Source organism: Rhea pennata, chromosome 2 (genome assembly GCF_028389875.1).
Source record: "Rhea pennata isolate bPtePen1 chromosome 2, bPtePen1.pri, whole genome shotgun sequence".
Taxonomy (NCBI): Eukaryota; Metazoa; Chordata; class Aves; order Rheiformes; family Rheidae; genus Rhea; species Rhea pennata.
This window is the reverse complement of record NC_084664.1, coordinates 49,182,443-49,196,693: the sequence shown is the minus strand read 5'-3', so window position 1 is coordinate 49,196,693 and position 14,251 is coordinate 49,182,443. Positions and strand designations below refer to the sequence as shown.

The 14,251-nt window shown below is 35.8% G+C and overlaps 1 protein-coding gene across 1 annotated transcript in view; it reads left to right on the top strand.

The window, feature by feature from the left end:
- Nucleotides 1-317: 317 nt before the first annotated feature.
- Nucleotides 318-14,251, top strand: part of KIF15 (kinesin family member 15) — a 36,915-nt gene continuing 22,981 nt past the window's right edge. Inside the window, exons 1-12 of the mRNA XM_062567880.1 lie at nucleotides 318-336; nucleotides 1,432-1,471; nucleotides 2,738-2,921; nucleotides 4,382-4,458; nucleotides 5,622-5,659; nucleotides 7,803-7,900; nucleotides 8,279-8,458; nucleotides 9,112-9,321; nucleotides 9,438-9,563; nucleotides 11,285-11,407; nucleotides 12,145-12,268; nucleotides 14,061-14,152. Of these exons, the coding sequence (XP_062423864.1) occupies nucleotides 318-336; nucleotides 1,432-1,471; nucleotides 2,738-2,921; nucleotides 4,382-4,458; nucleotides 5,622-5,659; nucleotides 7,803-7,900; nucleotides 8,279-8,458; nucleotides 9,112-9,321; nucleotides 9,438-9,563; nucleotides 11,285-11,407; nucleotides 12,145-12,268; nucleotides 14,061-14,152 (1,311 nt within the window). The remainder of the gene's footprint in view (nucleotides 337-1,431; nucleotides 1,472-2,737; nucleotides 2,922-4,381; nucleotides 4,459-5,621; nucleotides 5,660-7,802; nucleotides 7,901-8,278; nucleotides 8,459-9,111; nucleotides 9,322-9,437; nucleotides 9,564-11,284; nucleotides 11,408-12,144; nucleotides 12,269-14,060; nucleotides 14,153-14,251) is intronic.

Sequence of the window (14,251 nt, the reverse complement as noted above, 5' to 3'; positions counted from 1 at the left end):
CGGCCCCACGGAGGCGCGGGCGGACGGTGGCCCTAGCGGGCCACGGCCAACGCGCTTCCTCCCCGCCCCCGCGCGGCGGCTTCCCCCGTCACGTGACAGGGGAACGGCGCCTCCAGCCAATAGCAGGAAAGAAGGCGGAGCGGGCCGTGGCCGGGGAGGAAGCTTGAAGCGAAATGGCCGCGCCCATCCCGGCTTCAGGGGGGAGGCGGGGCTGCGTCATAGGGGAGCTCTTAGCGCCAAATTCAAACGTGCCGCCATTTTGGGGCAGGCGGCCGGGGGGCGGGGAGGTGTGGGGGGTGGCAGGGCCGGCGCGGACCATGGCTCCTGGCACGAAAGGTGAGGGGGAGCCGTGGAGGGGCCTCGGGGGTACCCCCGTGCGGGGAGCAGGGAGCGGGCCCGGGCCCGGGCCCGCGCTGCGGGGGAGGCGGCGCTGCTTGGGGTCGGGCAAGGGGCGGCTCGGCCCTGCCGTGGGGCTTCATGCGGGGGGGAGGGTCAAAGCAAATAGTCTCCAACCCCTCCGTGTACTTGTGTTTTTCACATAGCAGCAGAAGAACATTTATATAGCATAAATGCTAATCAAGACTAGTGCCTTTACACATTATTAATCCTACACTTAAGGTATAGGTTTAAATCCTCCTACAATAAAAGCTGACCAAATTTAGAGGCCTAATATTTTAGTAAATCATCTTTCATTGTCATTTTACTTGTTTTTTTAAGTTTGAGTCTTTTATCACACTAATAACTTTATTTAACCTATGTGAAATAATTTCCTGTTAAAGTCATCTTTAAGTAAAAAATATGTCACCTCATCTATCAATGGAGTTATATGTACCATCTGCATGAAATGCTAAGCTGTGCAGAACGATGATCGTATGTGCGGCAGAACTGTATGCATTATAGAGTGATGCTCAATGTTACTTCATAAAAGTGAAAGCAATATAACTGCTCAGATTTTGCTGGTGCTATGATAAGAGTTTCTCAGTCACATCAATAAAGCTGTTCTATACTGTGTTGTTGTTTTACCTACAGTGGGTTAGCAATTTTAAAACATAATGGGAATATATAATGCTATTAAAACTTATGTTTCAAATTCTCCAAAACACTTGCAAAACTTCATGTGCATTCACGTAAAATTCATGTTCAATGAATATATTCATTTTAACAGGCTTCTTGTGCATGTAAAGTTAAAAGCCTGTATGTGCTAGTATTGCAGAACCAGAGTTTTCTCTACCTTTGCAAGAAGCATTCTGCCAGAGAAAGATCATTACTAACTGGTTTTGTGCAGTTCTGCTTCATCATGGAACAAACACTTAGAAGATTTTCCATTTATTTTCTTCAGTATTGCTTATAGTGTTTTCTACTTAATTGTTTGAGATGATTATATATCATTTGGTATTTATGTGGCATTTTTCCACTTGTGTTTTATAGGAGATTTGCGTGACTCTACATTACCTTTGTTGAACTCACCTAGGTAAAGAAGTAATTTGCCAGTTTCTTTATATGAATAATCACATTGCAGAGAACATGCAAACATTTATGCTTTTCATTCAACATTTTCTTGCACAAAATTACTGCCTTTCTCTCTAAACCTCGTCCTAAGATTTCTGAAATTGCTCTTAATGGAATTGTTCTGAGACATCAGATTCTTCTTGGAATACTACCATGCAGTAAATTCTCATTTGTCTATTAACTCTACAGCTGACTTTGGAATATCTCTGAAAGGCTGGAAAGTCCTAAGCTAAAAGAAAAAACAAAAAACCCTCCTCCAAATATACACAGATAGTTTTTGCCCCAACTCAAAATAATATTATATATGGAAAAAGCTTTTGGTGTTATTGTCATCTCAAATCCAATATCACATACATCTCCATTGCTCCCTGGGTTTTTTTTAGCCCTTTCCTCTGCTATTCCTCCACTCCACATTTCATTCATGAAGTCATTTTTGTGCTTTTAAATTATTCTACTCCTTTCTTTTGTTTATCAAAAGTAAAAATCAATGCCAGTTATAATGCCCTTATGCTGTAGCTGACTTTTGGGAAACAATTGAGTGGTTAAGTAAATCCAAGTTTGCTGTTGTTCAAGTAAAAATGTACTTCTTCAAGTACTATACTGTTATTTATGTCAGAACTCCTCAAAGCTTTAATATAATAAACACATGCAGTTGCTTCAAGCTAAATTTACTAGTGCATCTACCAATGAATGTGATGAAATAGGCCAGGGAGCTTTTAAATTTAGGAGCTGCTATACTTTATCAGAGTCATGGATCATTTAGTCAATTATTCTTTCCCTCCCTGTGAGCAGCAATGAAAAATGCTAGTAACTTTCTTGCTAGAATATATCATCTGCTCCGTGTATAAAGATTTTTTTCTAACTTTCAGTAGTAAGAAGGATGCTTGAACCTTAATCTTAGAAACTTCCAAAGCCTTTAACATTATATTTGTTGTTTATCATCCATGTATATGTCAAGTTCACTCTGAAATGCTCTCTTTTAGAGCTGAAGTTGCGTGTAACAGCAACAAATTCCAGTTAACTTGTTCTTTATTTTTAAATCTGCCACATCTTTAGCTTCAATGAATCTATGACTTGTAACAAATTCATTTCTATAGTTAAAAGTAATATAATTTCAGGAGAGACCTTTGTATGACTTCACATGCTTAATCTGATTTTTGTGATTTCATTTTATCAAACAGCCAATAGATCTGTTCCCAAATAATCTAATGTATAAATATTCATTTAGCGTTGAAGGTGATGCTATCAAAGTTTATGTAAGGGTGCGTCCCCCTTCAGAGGGAACTGCGTTAGCTGATGGAGATCAAAGCCTGTGTCTATCTGTTCTTTCAACAAACACGATTCGTCTGCATTCAAAGCCTGAGCCAAAGATCTTCACTTTTGATTATGTTGCAAATATGGATACAACACAGGTAAAAACTTTGAATACTATTGCACTTTTCCCCCAGATTATGGCAACTGTGACATTAAACCTTTTTTAATATGTAATTTATTGGGTCTTATTTTTATGCTGTGATGAGATTGGTTGGATATTTAGATGTAGTACACAAATATTACACTAAATTCTATTAGTTTTAATATATTTTTAAGAGTTTTAGTAATTTCTTTAATCAAAGCTTGCATTAAAATGGAAGCTTTGTAGATGTTATAGTAATACTACACACCAAGAATAAATCTTGCTGTTGAAAGCATATAAAAACAGCTGGCTGTCAGTAGCTGACATTGAAAAGGTGATTTCTATATTAGGAACTTACGGAATTATTTTTCTTTCTGTATTTCCTTGTTATACACTTGCCTTGAAATAGCTGTCTTGTTCAGAGATTTTACTGCAAGTGCTAATACTGCTTTTATTAGGAAAAGATCATACTGCAAGGAAAATCCTCCAGTTTAAATTTTATAATACTATATTTGTAATTCTGAGCATAATATTGATTCATCCAGGACTTCAATCCCATTTAATATCCAAAGCCCTTACTTCCATTTCCACTCTCTTCAGGAAGCCTTTCCTTCCTGTCACGTTATCTTAATGGGGAAAATTAAATCTATGTAACAAATATTTTTAAAACAGTTTGAGCACTGAGTTGTTTCTGTGATATCCGGTAAGTTGTGATGGGTTCCATTCTATCATAAAACTTTGGTCTTGTGTAAAGAATAAGAATGAGATCTTTTTTCACAATGTTATTTTAAACTTATTCTAATAAAAGGGCCATGTCATCTTTCAAGTAAGTCTTTTACATAAAGAAGTAAACTATTTGCTGCATCATGTCACCTACCTTCTTGGAGAATTTGTCATAGAAAATGTTGGGCAGTTATAGTATGATCCTGTAATATATACTGTGCCTCTTTAACGCAACAAAAAAACAAAAAATACATTCTGTATGTCAGTTAGGCTGTGATCTGGAGCTAAGCTATCATTGCAGCTTTAAGAAATATATGAGAACAGATGAGAATAGATGTTGTGCAGATTAATAAATACACCACAGTGCAAATGAGTCATGGCAGACATAGAAAATTTTGAGTGTGATAGGCTCAATTTTGACCTACTGATGTTATAAACAACATAGGATAATTACAGCCCAAAACTGCACAAAAATTAATGTAATATATTTTTAAAGTCTTCATTATGATGCTGAGTTTCATTCTTTCAGATTTTAACATGGAATAAAATACTTTTTTCAGAGGGTATGATTTTTGTCACAAATGCTTATGATATATTGTTTTGTTGCAAGAAAACTAGGAGTCATGATAACTGTCTGACTTTAAATAATGCAACATTTTATATATTTTAAAGTTATAGCATAGAGAATGTTAATAGAAGAGCTATTTGAAGCATTGGTGCCAACCACTTTGTTTGTTTTTTTTCCATCCCCAGGAGTCAGTATTTTCAAGTGTGGCCAAAAGCATTGTTGAATCTTGTATGAATGGCTACAATGGAACCATCTTTGCCTAGTAAGTCATTTAATCGTATTTCATATCAATTACAACATTTGAGAAGTTTGTGTACTAGTGTACACACTAGAGTACTAGTGGCTTTAAGTTCCAGAGCCTTACTTAACATTACAGTAAGCCTTTAAAGTGCTTCCTTACTCAGTGCAGCATAACATAGGGAATTTTTTTTTGCAATATTCAAAATTGCTTCTTATTCCTGCTCCTGAGGCATCTATTTATAGCTGTCGTACTTCTAATACGTAAAGCCGCTAGTGTGGATTGTAAACTAATTTCATTTTTACTATTATATTTGTTTAAAAAATACAAGTCTTACTGTAGTGTTAAAGAGAAAGCTAGTTATTTTCATTTTGTCCATGACGAAATGGAATGAAGACTGCTTTGACTTGATATTTGGCCAACTCAGTTCTTTAGTTGGTCTTAGCTGCTTGTGGGAGAACTCGCAGATGATAATTTTAACTTTCAAAATATTTTCAAGACAGGAATATATATAATAACTAGTAGCATGAATATCATTATGTTAACCTTCATAATTTTTTTTTCATTTGAAAATCCATGTAAGCACTTTGGTCAAAAATGTAATGACTGATATAATCAAAACATTTTTTTTTTTTTAGCTTAGCACAGCATTTGCAAAACTGAAGTGAAATCTACTTTATTACAAGATATGAGCACAGAAAAATGGAATAAAATTGCCCTGAAGTTTCTGTAGAATGATTAATAGCTATGCTTATAAAGAAGATGTATTCATTTTGGAAGGAAGGATTTTTTTTCTGTTTTTTTGGTTTGTTTTCTACTGACTGATATAAAACTCAAAACATTGAGACAAAAAATTAGTTTAATGTGTAAATTTGAAAGCTCTTATTTCAATGCGGGTTCCACTATTTCGATTTCAAGCAGAAAGAAAATGGCTGGAGAAGGAGGAAATATGATTTATATAAGAGAATTTAGCAGTCAGATTTGCGGTTATGTTTTCATAGGGTCTTTTTAGCTAATTAGTTTTCAACTCGACCATGTCTTTTTTTTCCTATTTTTTCCTATTAAACTGCCAACTATCACAAAATATGCAGATAAATGAAAAATTCACAATCAGAATAGAGCTTTGTTAATCTGTTTTTTTTTTTTTTTTTTTTTTTCCCCCTCCTTTTATTTTTTTTTCTTCTAAGTGGCCAGACGGGATCAGGAAAAACTTTTACTATGATGGGTAAGTGCATGAGAACTTAATCTTTCAGTGATTTCTTAAAGTTTTTGCATTGTGTTGAAATGTCATCTTGCTTGAACACCAGAGGTGAATTAGATTTCTGTCCTTCAGCAGATAGCTTGTATGGTTTAAAAAATGGCATAGCATTCAGTTCTTTATACCAAAAGAATCACAGAATGGTTAAGGTTGGAAGGGGCCTCTGGAGATCATTTAGTCCAACCCCCTTGCTCAAGGAGGGTCACCTAGAGCATGTTAGACAGAGTTGCATCCAGGCAGGCTTTGAATATCTCTGGAGAAGGAGACTCTACAACCTCTCAGGGCAACCTGTTCCAGTGCTCTGTCACTCTCACAGTAAAGAAGTTTTTCCTCACATTCAGATGGAACTTCTGTGTTTCAGTTTGTGCCTGTTGCCTCTTGTCCTGTCTCTGGGCACCACGGAAATTTGTCTGGCCCCATCCTCTTGACACCTTCCCTTCAGATATTTATGTACATTAATAAGATCCTTAGTCTTCTTTTCTCCAGGCTAAAGAGGCCCAGCTCTCAGCCGTTCCTTGTTGGCCGCCTTGGCCACAAGGACATGCTGCTGGTTCATAGTTAACTTGTCCATTAGGACTCCCAGGTCCTTCTCTGCAGAGCTGCTTTCCAGCAGGGCAACCTGCAGCCTGTACTGATGCATGGGGTTATTCCTCCCTAGGTGCAGGATCTTGCACTTGCCTTTGCTGAACTTCATGAGGTTTTTCTCCACCCATCTCTCCAGCCTGGCCAGGTCTCTCTGAATGGCAATGCAGCCCTCAGGTGTGTCAGCCACTCCTCCCAGCTTGGTATCATCAGCAAACTTGCTGAGGAGGCACTTTGTCTCCTCATCCAGGTCATAAGTTGACCAAGACTGGTCCCAATACTGACCTCTGGGGGATTCTGCTAGCTACAGGCCTCCAACTAGACTCTCTGCTGCTGATCACAACCCTCTGAGCTCTGCCTTTCACCAGTTCTCAATCCACTGCACTGTCCAGTCATCTAGCCCATACTTCCTGAGCTTATCTAGGAGGATGTTATGGGAGACAGTGTCCAAAGCCTTGCTGAAGTCAAGGTACACAACATCCACTGCTCTGCCCTCATCTACCCAGCCAGGCATTCCATCAGAGAAGGCTGTCAGATTGGTGAAGCAGGATTTTCCCTTGGTGAATCCATGCTGGCTACTCCTGATCACCTTCTTTTCTTCCATATGTCTGGAGATGACATCCAGGATGAGCTGTTCCATCACCTTTCCAGGGATGGAGGTGAGGCTGACTGGCCTATAGTTGCCTGGGTCCTCCTTCTTGCCGTTTTTGAAGTCTAGAGTGACCCTGGCTTTCTTCCAGTCCTCAGGCACCTCTCCTGTTCTCTGTGGAAACAGATAATGGAAAGATAATGGAAAGTGACCTAGCTGCTCTTTCTGAAAATATATCATCCTTCTGCTTTTCAGCAGGAGAAATCTTTTCAATGAAATCAAATACTTTTAGTAACTTGACTCAAAAACGAGTAGTTTTTCTGGTTTCCTTGTTCAGCCAATATCTCTTGCATGTCTAGAAACATATTTTAGTACACAACTCTTCCATATGAAAACATAGTGAGGTTTTCAAAATAGCTCTCCTAGCCAACTAGGAATTTAAGGTCCTCTCTGTATATAAAGGAGACTCTAATATCTTGCTGTTCATATAGTGTTAATTTTAAATATATTTATATTGTGCTTGTCTTTAGAAAGTTACTGCAATAGCTAGAAATAGTATGGCCTGCATGTTTTAGAGGATTGCATAGAAATTAAATGAGCTTGGAGCCTTTTTTCTGGTTCTTTAGATGAGGGTTGTGGCACTGTGTTAGCACATCTGTATGTGTTTTCTATAGAAGTCCATGTAATTTATACTGTTCTAGACATGCGTCATCAGTCCATGTTACCTTTCACAGACATTACTTAGACTACATTTAGATCTGATTATGGAATATCATCTTAAATTTTGAAAGATCATTTTTATGTGTTTATTCAGTGTTTTGCCATAAATTGATCTTTTCAAAATATCTTATAGAAGACTTAAGCAACCAGGTTTTATTCAACCATTACTATTGAACAGTACTAACTAATTAAAACTTTTTTGATTAAAAATCTCTTTAGGACCATCTGAGTCTGATAATTTCACTCACAGCCTGAGAGGTGTAATTCCACGGAGCTTTGAATACTTATTTTTTCTAATAGAACGTGAAAAGGAAAAGGTACATTTATTTTTATACTTATTGCAGTGAAAGTAATGTTTCAAAATTAAGATTAGAGCGGTCAGTATTTGTTAGCAAGCTTGGTGTATACTTGTTAAATCTGCTGAATTATGACTGGTTTACATCAGTATTATTAATGAGCAATACTTGCTTCTAGTACTCTGCTGAATGATTGTGTTCTTTCTTTGGACTCAAGTATGCTTATATTCTGAGTCTATAAATGCACCTATCTTTCTGGATGACATTTATGATTTGGGCATCAGAGGTATCTAATATACAGAATATATATGCAAACTCTTACTTTTTGTGTATAAAAAGAAACTCGCTACCACTTAATAAAACGAGTCTGTTTATAGTGCAAATTATCATGTTTTTCAGGCTGGCGGTGGAAAGAGTTTTCTCTGCAAATGCTCGTTTATTGAAATCTACAATGAACAGATATTTGACTTGCTAGATTCTGCTTCAGCTGGACTCTTTCTCAGAGAACACATCAAGAAAGGAGTCTTTGTTGATGGTGCTGTTGAACAGGTTTTGTCATCTGCTGCTGAAGCATACCAGGTAGTCCTTTGGTCACTTTCTAATGTTTGGACTATGCATTTCGTGCTGATTTGGTTAATATTTCCATTTGATTAAAGCATATATTTTTGAACGGTGTCTGTGACACCCTCTTCTACTGCCTCTGTCTTCCAGGAAAAATAGTGGAATAATTTCTTGTTTCTATGAGATGTTTCCTGACTGTCCCACAGATGTAAGAAATCATATATCTCTGCAGTTTGGAACCTAAGAATTGCAATAGCAGTAGTCTTTCCCTAATGCTTGCACTATACATCTCTGGAATAGTAATAGAAAACAGCATCTGGAACTAATTGGGCAGTGTAGGTTCCAGAAATTGTCAGGTTTATTCTTCCAGATTGTGAGGGCACAGTATTTTTGCAAGTTTAAATATTTTTTTCCTTTTGTACTGTTAACATACAGTACTGTTGGATATGTTATACTCCCAAACTGTAATTGCACCATTGGAGGAAAGAAGCAAGTATTAATGTCTTTATTAAGTTTACTGCTTTATTTTTTTACTTTGAAAATACTTTCTTATTGGAAAAAAGTCTTTGTCTTCAGAGTTTTTGACAGCTATTACACTTTTATCTCACCTTTGCATAACTACTGGGTACAGTCTGAGATGCTTGATACTGTTTCTTTTTTTTCATGCCTAGGTATTAACTATGGGCTGGAGAAATCGTCGTGTAGCATCTACATCAATGAACAGAGAATCCTCAAGATCACATGCAGTTTTCACAATCACAGTGGAATCAATGGAGAAAAACAATGAGATTGTTAACATTCGATCTTCCCTGCTCAACCTGGTAGACTTGGCAGGATCTGAGAGACAAAAAGACACCCATACAGAAGGATTGAGATTGAAGGTCAGTTCTGTGACATCTATAGTGGTTTGTTTTTTTTTTTTTTTTTCTTTCAGATGTGTTGCCCTGCCCCATCCCTGAAAGAGAATCTGCTCACTTTTGTTTTCTTCTTCTTGTAGGAAGCAGGTAACATAAATCGATCACTAAGTTGCCTGGGCCAAGTAATCACAGCACTTGTTGATGTGGGTAATGGAAAACAGAGGCACATTTGTTACCGGGATTCCAAGCTCACTTTTCTGCTACGGGTAATATATATAATCTGAATTTTATATGCTAGTTTGTGAAGGAAAAATATTTGGGGGAGTTCATTCTAAAAACCTGAACTCCATAAAAATGTGTGTTACTATTTCTTGGAATATCAGTTTGTGTGCAGTAACATTTCAGAATCTTTTTGCATGTGGCTGGATTCTTGGATTGTTTTTGAGATTCTGCAAATCAATTTCCAATTCTTATTCCTTTGTTAAAAAATAACAATAATAATAATCCTCTGAGGTAGGAGGGTGAGTGAAAGAAAGCTGGAAAAATATTTCTGCCTAAGCAGGTAAATTCTTTATTGCTGTTTACAGATGACATTAAATTTATTTTTGCAGATACGTAAAAGCAATTACTAAGTATTAAAGTATTAATGAAAAAGGAGCATATTTTTTCTTCCTTACAATTTGGGAAATACTGTATATTAAGGTGTAATATTTAGAGGCATGTTGAAATGTATAGAAACTTCCAAAATTATCTTATATGTGCTAAGGTTTGGTATGACATTAAGAATTAGATATTTACAGTTGCTATTTGAGAGCTCATGGGCTCTTTTCAAGATGAATAGCAAAGTAAATAAAGGTGGAAATGGTCAAATATTTTTCTGCAGAGTGCCAGCACTTTTTAAAATTCTGCAGTTATGAATAATAACTTCAATTTTGTATTATAATACAGTAGTATAGCAATTAGTTTTGGAGATTCTGCAAATCAGTTTCCAATTCTTTTTCCTTTGTTTTTAAAAAAAATAATAATCCTCTGAGGTAGGAGGGTGAGTGAAAGAAAGCTGGAAAAATATTTTTGCCTAAACAGGTAAATTCTGTATTGCTGTTACAAATTGCTATATTGCTGTGTTTGTGATCACAGCAGAATTTCCCAGGTGTTCCTTCCCTGTTTTTATGTATCTTCCAGTAGCACAAATATTGAAAGAATTATTTTTTTCGAGCGTAACCTAAAATACATAGAAACTGGAAGGGAATTGCAACCATTTAAGCTGTTATTTTCTTAAGTCATTATTTTTAGGTGGTTGTTCTGCAAAGAAGTCCACAAACACAGGACTGTCTCAGCTAGAGAGAGGATGTTGTGGAAACTTGTGGGCTAATTTGTAATACTAGATTATTCTCAAACATTACTTTTAGCTGCTGCTTCCTACACAGATTTGAGACCTCCTTGACAAATTGCACTGAGATATTTGAAAACATGTATGTAAAATGGAGAGATTTCATTTATTACTTTGGTCAAATTGTCCATGGATCATCTCTGGTTTTGTGGGTTGTATGTTGTTTTGTTTTTTGACACCTACTATTAGAAATTTGGTAAGAACAATGAGCAGACTAGATGACCTTCAAACAGTGTAAATACCAAGCTGCTAATAACCAGGATTAAGGTGAAATATCTACTTTATTCCTTTTATTTGTTTGTTTCCCTCCCCGCCCATTGCTGTGTATTACTAATCATCAGTTACTCAAATTGATGATTATTAATGTAAGATCTGGATTTAAAAAATCCAAATAAAGCTTTTTTGTAGTTGCATTCTTTTCATCAAGATTAGAAATGAAATTTCAGAAACTAAAAAAAGCAATGTAGAGATTTGTTGAATAAAAACCTCTTCTGCAGTTTGCTGAAAAGGCTACCTAGCTGTTAGAAGGAAGGTGATGGCTTCCTGCTATAACCAAAAACCCACAAATAAAGCAAACTTCTCTATGTTTTCAAACAGGATTCCCTTGGTGGTAATGCGAAAACCTGTATCATTGCAAATGTTCATCCTGGATCCAGGTGTTTTGGTGAAACACTGTCCACTCTTAATTTCGCTCAGCGAGCAAAGTTGATTAAAAACAAGGTTAGAGTTACTCAATGTTTTTATTGTGGCAACAACCTTTCTTTTAAATTACATATTAACTTCCTTGAAATACTCCTGTGCTATCAGTAATTCAAATAAACATAGCTTATTTTAAAATACAAAATTTGCTTTCCTAAGTATTTTTATGATGTGATTTTTTTTTAAGAGGACTTGTTTGCTTTTCATTATGAGTGGAGTACAACATCTGGAGAATAGACAATGACTGATAATGTTAACAAATGGTATTTTTTTTATCCATTGCTTGTTCTTTGAGCACTCTAATAGAATGTATAAAATGTAAGTATATCTGTATTAAAATTTAAAATTGTCATAAAAAGACTAGATTCAATAGTATTTCAGTGCATCTAATTTTTATATATGCCAACATCCGGGAAAATAATTTCTGTCTTAAGTGGATTTTGAAAGTTTATTGATCTCTGTTAGGAGACTATTCTGTCTTTACTTTATACTCTTTGCCTTTAGTCCGAAAAGGTTCCAGGGTAAATTATTCAACAAACATTAAATTTTTACTTGAAGTGATTTTTAGCTAAAGGATAATTTACTGGCTCCTCAGAAAACTGAACATTGCTTTTTCCATGAATTCTTTTTCCCTTAGATGGAAGGACTTGCAGGTAGTTACATGTTGCTTTGCAGTATTTGAGGTTTCCGTTATCCTATAAGTTTTAGAATTTTTATTTGTAGTGCTCCCTAATTTCCTCTTAAAATATTTATTAAAGGCTGTAGTAAATGAAGACACACAAGGAAACGTGAGCCAGCTGCAAGCTGAGGTCAAGAAGCTGAAAGAGCAGCTTGCTCAACTTACTTCAGTGCCATCAATGCATGATATTTCTGTATCTCAAGGTAAGAGATAGGTAGGGGGAGATAACTTTCTTTTTCAGCCTAGAGTGTTGGAGCTTTATGTAAATCATTAAGTTGGTGAACAATTAATATTTTTGTTTGTGGAGATTGGTCTACAGAGACCGCATTTGTCTTGTAGAGTACATTGCTTGTATTTGTATATAACATTTTTCAGAAATTGTTAACCTGGTGAGATTTCATCTTTCTCCCTCTTATAAGTTTGTCTGTGGAGCTATGATTCTCTTAAACCTAAAATTTTCTACCAGTTTGGAAGACTTCTGCTGTTCAATCTTTTTCAGTAACCAAAAGTTTGCATATTGCTTGTGCATTTAGGTTTAGGGGTAAGAACACTAAACTGTTGATAATGCCTTTTGAATCTGCATCCTTTTTAATCTCAGGACTGGATCTTCCCCCAATCACCCCCCTGCCAATCTTCCCCTCTTACCTTTCAGTGAGATAGTTGGAAGGCTGTTTACCTACAAATAAAAGATCCATTTTAATGTAAAATGGTAATTTTTTAATCAATATGTAAACTTTTATTCCAATACATTTTCACTAACCATTGTATTTGCAGTACAGATCCTGGCATAGCTTCCTACTATATACACTTCTCACTGAAATATGCTACTTTATGATGCTTTACTACAAGGTGGTAAATGTGGTTTTGTAACTTAGTTTGTTCCTGAGTCAATTCAACTCTTCTGTGACGTTACCAAGAAAGAGAGGATTTTGATAGTTTCAGCTCCAGAAGTTAGAAGGATTTGACTGATGTAAAGCATGCATGGATTGGTTTTCCCAAGGAAAATTACTTGTTTGCTGTTCTCTGATCATACAAATTTAAACAATTTAAAAAAAGAAGTCAGTCGTTATGTGGGACACTGAATCTATGTCATTGTCTCTGAATGTTGACAGAGGGCTCAAAACTGCTATGTTACTCCTGTGGTGGATAAGCATTCTAAGGGAAAGCAAGCAATAATGCCTCAATGCTGAAGACAGATTTTACGCAGCACCTAAAACATCAGAACTGTTTAGTGAATGCAGTTAAATCGATGTGTATGTAGTAATAGATCACACCTACGAAAGCATGAAATTTGCTTGCTAACTAATTTTAAAACAAGTTGGTGGTTTTTAATATATTAAATTACCATGGAGTAGTTATTATGCACCTAAATACTATGATGATTAGTATTCTATAAATGAGTGTTCTTGGCTGCATGAGAATATTCAGGAAAATTATTTTGAATTAATTTTTAAAGTGAATTAGTTAAAACCCTTTTAATCCTTTGTGCGGACACTTTCATCCAGAATAAAGCATTAATTGTTCACTTGATTCACTAATTTTCCTGAATTTCCTTTTTATAAACCAATTAGTCTACTTCCAATGTGTATAAAATACAATAATAATACCAATATTGTTTTAGTGTTTCAAATTAGTTTCTGAAGGGTTTTTTCATTTTAAATATTGTCAGCTGGACAGGCTGATTCTTTTGTTTTAGTAAAGTTAACCTTAAAGCTATTTAATGTTTGGTTGTTTTTCTTTCTTTTTTTTTTTAGTGATGCAATTATGTACATTGGCTGTCTCTTCTTTACTTGCATTAACAGGTGGCTAAGAATTACAGTCTAAATGTTTCTTTGCTCTTGATATGGCAAATGATCTTTGCAGAAGAATTACTTTTTTTCTAGGAATGTACTGATTTTTTTTAGATATAACTATCATGTTATATATGCAATAAAACCTGTTTTTAATTGGGTATCTTAATAAATATGACATTTGATTCTTTGAATTTCTCTACAGGTTCTGTTGAAAAAGAGAAGAAAAACCTAAATTATATGAACAACTTCCTTGAAGCAATGTTGTTTTGGGAGAAATCTGAAGGTGAAAAAAAGGTAAGGAAGCACTAACATTCCTGCAGTGCATTCTGTGTACTCTGATGAGAGATTGGCAAGCATATTAAAACCAATTCTCTTCATGATTGTATTTTCATC